We start from the raw sequence: 10,923 nt of genomic DNA, 5'->3' as shown, positions 1-10,923 counted from the left end.
AAGAAAGTTCTTTTCTATGAGGAATGAAAATGATTACTCAGTTGTTAATAGAACAAAATACTTCATACTGCAGAATTAAAACTTTGCAACTGCAGTTATTCTTTAATCCAGCTTACAGAGGTTGAATAATGAGGACCTTATTTTCACGCAAGTGAAGTGCCTGCATTTCAGGTAGAACCATCTCCATTTTGAATGTAGATTAAATAATTCATCATTTGTTGGTTGTTGTTTGGTTGTTTTTTTTTCCCAAAATAGTTAGCATTTTAAAATGGAAGTGCTGTCTCAAGTCTAGAAATACTTTATATGTATGCTGAAAAACAAAATTCTGTTTAACAAACTCAATAAAGTCATGAGGTTTGATAGGCTCTTCTAAATTTCATTAGGTCATCGTTTAGAGAGGGTCTGAGTCACAGTCTGTATAAAAACTCTCGAGACCTTTCATTTCTTAACTGGGTAGCACTCATGCCCTTTGTTCTCACAAAACCCCAATGTTTAGCTCCACTACGCCGTTTTCTTTCTTAAGAGTGCAATTGCATGAACCTCAGCTCTTGCATGATGGGTTTTTTCTATTATCAATCTGCCAGTTTTAGTATTTTACCACCTGCCCTACATGCTGTCTCAATCCTCTCCTTCTAAAGCTGAGTCCTCAAGACAGAAGCCACTGCACTCTTCTGAGGATTCCTGCTGGTAGCTCTTCTAGAAAAGCAGGACAGACCATGTAGGAGGACCCCTTCCTTTGGACAGTTTTCTCTTTCATTTCATATTCCTACCCCAGGAGGACTACATATCCCTTGAGTACTGCTAAATGACAGATCATAGGACATGCAACTTGGTACCAAAAAAGCTTGAAAGCAATTTATTTACAGTTGGGGCGGGGGGGGAGATACTGAAGGTCAAAGATGAAAGTATCCAGTCATGTATGTCTTCTTGATCTCAATCCCTACAAGCAGCTGTATCAGACAATGAAAAAAATGACACAATGTCATCCTCAAACTGAAGAGGGACTACAAATAAAAATGTTTCCACTTACAACATGTATGTATTCTTAGACCAGAAACTTCCCTCAGAAATTACAGCAAATTCTGAGGAAACTCAAAATTTTAAGTGCTATACTCAACTGACAATATTGGAAGGTCATACATGAACTCAGAATATAAAAAGAACACACAGCATTGAAGAATCAACTGCAACTACAATGAGAACACACAACTCAGAACACAAGTGGTTTTCTCCAAGTTAACTCCCCCAGAAGCATAAGCTGCATCTTCTGGTAACCTGAACACATGAACAGCGATCACCGAACTTCTTTCTCTAAGCTCATTTGCAAAGTGTATCCCAACTACAAAGCTGTTGTTCTACCATAGGAGGAAAAGCTGCTAGTCTACCCTGTAAGAAGTGACAAACGTAAAAGATCCTGACAGTTTCTTGACAAATATGTTTAACCGATTCCTTAAAGACCACGAAAACTATATTATTTATGGAATTATTATATTCCAACTGCAGTTTTGCAGCTACTCCAGTCCTACCCTTCTGAACAGAAGTCATTGGGGGTTTGCATACACGAACCGCCAGCAACTTAGGAAGGTTGTAATTGAAACTTTAAGACTAAAGAAAAAAAACAGAAGGGAAGCGTTTCAAGCACGAAACACGAAGAAGAATCAACAACAGCTTATGGACACGGCTGGCCCAGCGAGAAGCCAGAGAGTCCAGACTGGCGCCAAACTCAGCCGCACCACCCCCAGGACCGAGCACCCCGCACCCCGCACAGGGCACCCCGCACAGGGCACCGCCCGCGCTCCGCCGCGACGGCGCCGGGCGCCGCAGACCGGGGCGGGCGGCGGCGGCTCCCCCGGGCGGCGATGTCTCCAGCAGCCGCCGCCGCCGCCGCCGCCGCCCGCGGAGCGGCCCCGCCGGCCCCGCCGCCCGCGCGGAGGAGGCGGCGACCTCGGGCGCCTCAACCGCCGGGGCCGCCAGCGGCAGCACGAGGCTCCGCCGGCCGGGCCGCCCGCGCGCCTCCAGCGGCCGCAGCCGCAACCGCCTCCCGCCGCCCCGGCCCCGCCCCGCCCCGCCCGGCGGCGGAAGGGGCGGGGGGCGCGTAGGGCCAGAAACTGTTCCGCGGTCGCGGAGCTGGGAGGGGCTTTCGCTTCCAGGCCGCTCCCCGCCCGGCCGGCCCCACCCCCAGCGGCGGCGCGGCAGCCGCCGAGCGCAGCGCTCCTCGCCGGCCTGCGGGCCCCCGGCCTCCCGCCTGGCTCCTCCTCCCGCCGGGGCTTCCGCGCACGGGGCCGGCAGCGCCAGGCGGGGGAGCTCGCGGGCCAGGCAGTAGGTGCAGCGGTTGCCGCCGCTGCCGCCATCGCTGCGGGACGGTTTCCGTCTCGCCGGCGCCTCAATATGGCAGCGGCGGCGGGAAGCAGCCGCGGAGCCCGCAGGCCGGCGCCGCTGCCGCCCCGCGGCACCGGGGAGCGCACCGTCTTTCTGTTCGACCGGCGCCGGGAGCAGGCGGACCCTGATGAGAAAGTGCTCAGCTACGGCAAGGACAGCTACCGCGGCTTCCGCGGCGCCGTCTGCCAGGTACCGGGGCGGGGGGGAAGGATGGAGGGAGAGCGGGCGCGGCGGGGCCGCCCCTCCGGCGGCGGGGTCAGGTGCGGCCGAGGGGTGCGGCTCGCGTTTCGGGGTGTCCCCGTCCCCCCCCCCCGCCCCCTCCGGCCGGTTCCCGCGTCCGGGCATCGCGGCGTGGGGGGTGGCCGGCACGTGCCGCGGCCCCACGTGCGGTGGGAGGGGCGAGGGGGGCCGCGCGCCCGGCGGGGGCGGCGCGGGGGTGAGGGGCGCGGGCTGCCCGCGAGGGGCGGGTGTCGGGGCGGGGGGGGCCGCCGGGGCCGCCCCCGAACTTTCTTGCCGGGACAGGTGGGCGGGCGTCGAGGAGGCAGCGCGCCCGGCGCTGCCTCGGCCTTCGCGTCCCCGGGGTCCGCCGAGCTTCAAGCGCCCGTTCGGGGCGGCAGCAGGAGCGGCCGGCGGGGCGGGGCGGTGCGGTGCGGTGCGGGGCGGCGTGCGGGAAGCGAGCAGGTGGCCCGGCAGCTCCCCCGCTCGGGGAACCGGTGGCGGCACACGGCGGCGTCCCCGGGCAGCCGGCCGGGCTTCTGCAAGGTCCAAGGTGTCGACGACCATAAGTGCCGGTCCTTTCCCGTCTTGAGCCTTTTACCTGTCTCAAAGTCCGCAGGGGCGGCTGCTGCTTAAATACTTGACCTGGCTGGTTCTTTGCTCTGTCCTTTCAGTTGTCTTTCCTTTTCGTTATACAAAAGGAGAATTTGCTCCCTCCGCAGATCTCTCGGAGGTGGAGATTTTTTTCTAGGTACGGGCTGTTTACTTTAGTTTGCTAATGATAGCAGTAGGCATCGCTCAGTTTCTGTCGTGGTTTCATTTTCTGAGGGAGTAATAAATGCCATAAACCTGTTAGCTGCCTGTGTATGTTTCGTGTTGTGAAGAAGTGCTTAGGAAAATCAGCTGTAAATTATGCTCTAATTTAGTCTTATAAAACATGCTGTTTTGGTTTCTTCATTCAGTGTAATTTACACTTTGTTCTCTAGGATATATATTCTTGGGGAAAACTGCTTCTTTTGTCCTGTGACTGGACAGTGTTTAATGTAATGGTTTCCTACTGCTATGGAAGCTTTGTCTTATCAGTGTTAGCAGGAATAGCTGTGAGATGCTACTGCCTCCCCCTTGCTCAGTTCTACCTCAGTGTTCAGAATGGCATGTTCACATGCTGGTAGAGGTGCTGAATCTGTGCTGCTACTTAAGGTACTCAGGTATGGGTTGTTAGCGCATCCCACGATCTGGTCAGTGCCCCTGAAGTTCAGAAGACTGGAAGAAACAAGTAACTGGATGGAATAAAGAAACTGGTACACTTTATGCATTGGAATATAATGAGAAGTTATAGTGGGGTGGGTTCATGGCCTGCTGAGAATCAACATACTCCTTAATGGAGCATCATTATAGGTTTGTATCTTCTATGAGTAATTGGAAGTATTACGCAATTTCCTGCAAGAGTTGTCTTAATGGATCCCGTCTCAGCTGTGTCTAGTGGATGAATTGCAAGGCTACTTCGTATTTTCAGTGTTCAGGTCAAATATATTGATGATTAATCCATCTTTTTAGCTTTTGTAAGTAATTGATGGGTTGAGGTTAATAGAAATTTGCAGCTTCTTGCAGAAGCTTTTCGTGACTTTATGTATGCTGCACACTCCAGTGACTGTTTCCGTGCATCCTCACAGTGTTAAGTATCTCACAGAGCTTTTAGCATATTTGCAGTCTTATACAGAAGCAGGCTGTCATCACAAGATGTGGCAAATCTTGGATACAGACAGATTCAGGATTGTCGTATCTCAAAAATGTGTTGACATTGCAGAGTCATTAATGTCATTTAATGTCATTAGGTAGACTGCTCAGGTGTGCTGAGAAGTCTGGTGCTGCAAAGAAGAACTTGGTGTGTTTGGATTTGGTACCTGTGTAAGAATGTTTTCAAATATAGTTTCTCACCGTGTCAACACTGTAATCCTTACTGTTAGTCCTGGTGGCTGTTTCGGGGTGTTAAGGATAATAGAGTCAGTGCTCTTACAGAATTGTTCAACAACAATCTCAAATGTTCATTCCTTAAAGAAAGGTCTTCTCCAATGGTAGGTTGACTGTCTAAGAGTTCAGTCCAGGCTTCCTCTTTCACAGCTAGTTTCAGTGTGGTGGCTCTTTGCACCTTTGAGCTTTCGTTGTGTGACATGTAGGACATCTAACTTCTGCCAAGGCAGAAGGCTTGGCATGACCAGTAATGCTGGTAGACTGAAAACTGGACAAACTGAGTTCCAGGAAGTTTGCTGTCTGAAGTCTCCCACACCAACAGTGTATGGTTATGGTATGCGTTATGTTTCTGGAAGAGCGTTCTGGTATCTCAGTGCCCCTGGGAGTTTGGCACATTGTTTATGTTTCTCTTGTTGTTGTACTGCAAAGTGCCAAATTTCTGGCAACTTGAATGCTTCTACAAACTTTTTTCAGGAAAAAAGTAATGAGTGGGTTCATCTGATTGGGACGCTTTCCTTACTTCATGGTGCTGCAAATGTGTCAGGGAAGTGCTGAAAGTTGAGGAAAAAAGATTCTTTTGATAAGCAGGTTTTGAATTGTTTAGACTAAGATTAAGCGGAATATTGTATTTACTTTTCTCCAGTTAAAGTTATTGGAGGCTGTCTGGGTGGATGGTCCAGCAAACACAGCTTGTCTCACAGCATCTCTTTCCATGGGTGTCCTGCCCAGTGGCTCAACTTCAGTACAGGCTCAGCTTTAAATCAACTTTTGTTGGCAGTTACTCTTGTGACTGAATTACTCTACTGCAGCAGTGAAGGTGTGCGTGCATTTTCCAGTCTGCCAGCTGGGCTGTGGGGGTGGTAATGTCTGACAAGGGTGCCAGAAATATATTAAGTTGTTGGAACTGTTTCTGCTGTGAACATCTTCCTGTGGCATAAGAGAATTCCTCTGGGTATAACTGGTTACGTAGGAGTCAAAGGAGAATGTAAATGTTCAAAAAAATAATGAAATTACTTGCTGTATGTGATGATTCTGAGTTGAAAAGACTTGAATGACTGAAGACATGGTATTAGACTGCCACTTCTAAGACTTGCTTTTTTCCATAAAGTAGAGAGAAGGGTGAATATTTTCTGTTTATGTAGGAAACCGATTCTTGAGACAAGAGATTCAGCCACTGATAGGTGGATTTAGGAGCTGATTCATGTACTCTCTGTCATCATATAAAACTTTTCTCCATTATTATTAGTATTATTAAAATGTTCTTTTTTTTAATTTCTGAAACTTTTGCTTGTTTCTGTTTTGAAGCAAATACTTGTTGTCACCTTATGAATTTTCTTACTGTCCCCTAACAAGTTAATGCATGGCAGTGTGGCTGAATGTGGCTTTATATACTGATAAATTAAGCCTTTCCTGTGGGAGAAAGCAGAGGGAGAGATTAAGGAGAAAAAAAAAAAAAAATTTAAAATAAGCTGGAGCATATATGGTCTTCATTTTTCCTCCTTGCAGTGATCAATCCTAAAGCAAAAACCTCCTTAATAAAAAATTATCTGTTAGCTTTATTATTCCATTTGAGCAGTCAGGCTACCTACTATTGAAACAGACTATTTTGCCAGTCAATCAAAATAAATTCCAGTGTCTCAATAAGCTAAGAGGCAAAAGAAGTTGTTCGTTAAGAGGGAATATGGAGAAGCAGCAAAACAATGATGGAAACTCAAGAAATAAGTGGGGGGTTTGTATGTGAATATTTGCTTGTCAGTGCCTAATAATGAATAATGAAATTATTTATGATAAATGAAAAATAATAGCAGCTTCTGCTATCTCCATTACCATACTCCTGTATGTATTTAAGAAGTACTTGGATCACTTGCTAAGCTACTGTTCTGATAAATTTGCTCATTAAAAGTACTTCCATTCTTAATGATGATATAATCCACCTTGCAATAATTGTATTTTTCTATTAGAAAACTTATGTTTATTTACTTGCTTTTCAAGATTCTGTATAATCAGAAACTAAAAATTGAAGTATTTTAAACATGCTGTGAATGCACAAGCCAAGTTTTTCCTTGATCTTTAAAGAAACTGTTGGAGGTAGTGTAAGGTACATATAAGATGCAGCGATAGTCTGAGGTTTTTTCCAAAACTGTTATATAGTATTTCAGATTTAGCTGAAGTGCTTGTGTGTAGCATGTGTTACTGATGTTTAGTGGGAAGAATGATACAGTTTGCATGCCTTTGTGCCCTTAGGTACTATCTTACTAGGTGTTGACTGATTTGTAAAGCTGTGTAGTTTTTTAATTCCTGCTCAGATTTGAGTGCAAATTATATGGTCAGATACAGAGTGTCTGCAATTCTTTATTATTAGTTGTTTAGGTACAACTTATTAGATAAGACCAAGTATTTTTTTGGAGAATGGCTTCTGTGTTCTTGTTACTTCAACAGCTGATACCATGCAGAGTATTTTCATGGTGGAAGCAGTATGGAGATCATGTCAACATTTTGGCTAATAGCTGCAATGTCTCTGATTGTGCTTTTAGATACAGTGGCTTGTCCAGACTCTGCATAAATCTCCTAGTGACTCCATGCTCTTTGCAGAAATTCTAGGGTTCCTAGCTTCTTTCCTCCCTTTAAATCTTGCAAATCTTGAAAAGATGTCTGGCTTAACTCATTGTTCTGGACAAGATTTCATAGGTTTATGTATGTGGCTTCTGTAGGAAGTTTCTGTCATGCTATTTCTCTCCTTTTTCTCTCTGTTTTCCTACCAAAATTATTATAAAGCTTTACTTTAAGATACAGTAACAGAGTAAGTTTTTTTATGCAGTATCTTGTGATTGGTACTGATGTTCTTAGTGTTGAACCATCTGTTCACTTATTAATGTCTTTTATCTTTTTGTAAATGTTTAGATGATTATCATTTGAACTTATGAAAGTAGTGAAACTTTTAAGTAGTACAGAGGACAGGGCACTCGAAGTTCTGCAAATGTTGTCTTATGTAGTTTGTTCTCTAGGTGGAGGTGATTGTCAATAAGGATGGTTGGAAAATGAGAACACCAGTCTGCACTGCTGTTTTTTGTCTGTAGGTTGTGTCTAGTGACCATCTGCCCAGAAGATAACAGGCTACTGGGTGTTCCTGTATTTCCCTAATATGCAACTCTGCTTTGAGCCCTGAGAAATGGTTAGAAAAAATTTCCATCTTTTTTGAATGCAGCTACTTTTCTAGAGACTTTTGTATGCCCTTTCTGTTGGTGGCCAAAGATGATACATGTTTGTATTCTGACATTAGGCAAGCTTGTTCAGATTATGATTAAAGATAATTGTTGTCATAGTTGCTCTGCCACCATGAGTGCTGAGTACCAGGTTCTTGCTACCATCATCATGTTGAGACTAGCTGACCCAACAGTGGACTGGAAAAGTTTATCTGACTAGCAGTCTTGTGAGCTACATACAGTTGTTCTCAGTTATTTCCAGTGAGGCCTTTGTCTCCCATTAATATGTTTATATCTTACTTTTTCCACTTGTTAATTTGTATAAATGGCCTTAACATTATCTAGTTGTATCAACAGTTGAGAGATCATACAAATATATCAGTATCCATACTATTGAAAGAGTTATTGTTCTGAAAATCTGTGACTTGAGAACAAAATCCTTTTCCTTAATTGTGTTTTATGGTTTCATTTGTTTCTTGATCAAATAGATTTCTCACAGTTCGGGCTGATTATTCTTTGTAATGTGACCTAAAGCAGGAGAGCCAACTGGTGGATGTATATCTCTCAGGTGTTAAATTGACAAATAGCATGGGACATTCAGTTAATCACATAGAAAGTTAAGAAGGGCTACAGGGCTCTCAGAGTTTGGATAGGGCATTTAGGTTTGTTGTTTAGATTCCTGAACAAGTACCTGCAAAGGAGCACTGGATCACTGAAATACTCAAAAGTAAATCTGTACCTTTTTTATCATATTTGGTAGCTGACGTATGTAGATAAGTTTTGTGAAAATGAGTAGCTATCTAGGACAACATGGAAAATACTCTTACCAGATTTCTTGACAATTAACTGATACATTTCAGGTCCCCTTTAAGAGGTTCATATTGGCAGTACAGTTATTTTACCCATTTGTAGAGGATGGCTGCATGTCTGTTACCTCTCTCTTAGCCCTTGGCTACATTGCCAAGCTCTGAAGCCAGTCCTTAACATCATTTTTATGCATTTGCCTACTGGAAATGGTTATGTAGGAGGAGACAGCATTTTAAATTTGTGGAAGTTGCTCATTGTAGGAAACAATTGTTTGTCTTGGAAGTTTTGGGTTGCAAGGGGTTAAATGTCATATCTAAAGATACTGTAGTTTCACTTTGATTGTTTCATGTCTGTCATGTGTGAGACTGTTCCATTCCTTTAGTTTGAAAACTCAGCACCAGCAGTTATTATTTTATGGTAATAGTCTGGAGGACCACTGGAAGCATACACTGTGTCACTTCTCCTTCAATTACCACTTCAAGCCTATCCATGTTACTGCAAGCTGTAATGGTATATACACAAAGTGGAACATTTGGTTGTTGAACACATTTTCCAAGGCAGATGGTAAATTGAGAGGTGAAATGTATGTTGACTTCTTTCTTGTTGGCTTACTAGCCAGGTAAGCCTCACAGTGTGTTCTGATCAAGTAGTAGCAAAATTTGCTTTGTTGCTTATGTGCCAATATGTGAAAGAGAAAATAAACTGAGGCTTGTTTGAGGGAGCCTTAGCTGATGAGGAGTTAGTTGTCTGTGATTTGTGGGCTTTTGTTATGACAGTTGATTTTTTTTTTTTAAGTTAAGAAAACCTGTGACTCAAGCAAGTGTATAAAGTGATCCTTGCTACTTGGTTCAGATCTAACGGTTAGAGTTATTGCAGTTCATTCACACTTCCATATATCGTACCTGTAAATTGCTCTGCTGAAATCTTCTGGGGCATCTGGCATTCATTTGGCTGTTTCAAACTCTTTGCCTTTTAGCATTATGTTAATCTCACGTTATAGACATCCATCAACAACTTGAGAGCAGTTAGCTTTATTTATTTATGATGAAACATAGGCAGTGCTCCAGACTAAGCCTCTGGTTTATAAAGTGTACATTTCTCCTGTTTGAGCAAAGACACCTCTTTGGCTTGTGTATCATTTCATGGGTATAATGACTGACATCCTGCTGTGGGCAAAACAAGTTGGACTTGTGGAATTTTTCTTAATTTAACTTATTGCAAATTAATACAAGCTTTTGATTATTGATTGGGGAAGGCAAACAAATGCCTTAGTGAAATGCTTTTCCTCCCGCTTCTCAAAGCTTATCTTCTGTCATACTCTTATTCTTCACTGGGTAGAAAACTGGCTGGATAGCTGTCCCCAGGGAGTTGTGGTAAACGGGGTCAAATCTAGTTGGCAGCTCGTCACCAGTGGTGTCCCTCAGGGCTCGGTTTCGGGGCCAGTCTTCAACATCTTTGTCAGTTATCTGGATGAGGGGATTGAGTGCACCCTCAGTAAGTTTTCACATGATACCAGATTGGGTGGAAGTCTTGATCTGCTTGAGGGTAGGAAGGGTCTACAGAGGTACCTGGACAGGCTGGATCGATGGGCCAGTGCCAATTGTATGAGGTTGTGAGGGACCAGCCCTCAGGACCTATGAATTGGTGTCGAAACCCCATTGTAGCCTCTAAACAAAGTCTTGTTTGTGTCCCAGAAGGCCTACCGGAGAGGATAGAGACAATGCTGATGGCCTGTATAGGGCCTGCAGCTGCATGTACAGCGAATGAGATAAGGATAGAAGGGTGGAGGGGGCAGAGGTCCACTCCAGCTGCTCAGGCTGCTGACTCAAACACGCTTTCTCATCCTTGGGAAGCAAGGAAACTAGGCCTATAAAACAGAGGGCTGCAATGGTGGGCTTGGGGAGTCTCACTGACACCAACTCTCACCTGTTGGCTGGCCCAAGGCTGGATCCAGGACTGGTGATTTTCTATTATCTATCTCTCTAAACTTTTCTTCTCCTACTCTCTCTCTCTACCTTCCTAACATCATTAAGTAACACAAGGCCTAACCACGATTTTTTGTCAGGTTGTGCAGGTTAAACATGTATGCATTGTACTCTTGTGATCTAATTGTCAGCCTTTATGATCATGCAGCTTATAATAATAATTGAAGTATCCGTATTCCTTCTATAGTTTTAATTAAACCTAATATTCAAATACAGAGCTTGAGTGTCATTTCACCTTAATCTGACCAAGGGGTATCAGACGGTTGAGCATTTCCTTGGACCATGATATTTTAAACACCCTCCCTGGAAGGGCCAGATCTGAGTGGAAGGTTGTATCTAGCCACACCCAGGCTCATCTTTGA

At 44.8% G+C, this 10,923-nt stretch overlaps 1 protein-coding gene across 1 annotated transcript in view; it reads left to right on the top strand.

The window, feature by feature from the left end:
- The first annotated feature begins 2,343 nt into the window (after positions 1 to 2,343).
- SMCHD1 (structural maintenance of chromosomes flexible hinge domain containing 1) overlaps positions 2,344 to 10,923 on the top strand; it is a 74,430-nt gene continuing 65,850 nt past the window's right edge. The window contains exon 1 of the mRNA XM_051610891.1: positions 2,344 to 2,568. Within this exon, the coding sequence (XP_051466851.1) occupies positions 2,389 to 2,568 (180 nt within the window). The 5' untranslated portion in view covers positions 2,344 to 2,388. The remainder of the gene's footprint in view (positions 2,569 to 10,923) is intronic.

Source organism: Apus apus, chromosome 2 (assembly GCF_020740795.1).
Source record: "Apus apus isolate bApuApu2 chromosome 2, bApuApu2.pri.cur, whole genome shotgun sequence".
NCBI lineage: Eukaryota > Metazoa > Chordata > Aves > Apodiformes > Apodidae > Apus > Apus apus.
The sequence above is the reverse complement of the archived record's forward strand: the minus strand, read 5'-3'. Positions and strand labels throughout refer to the sequence as shown.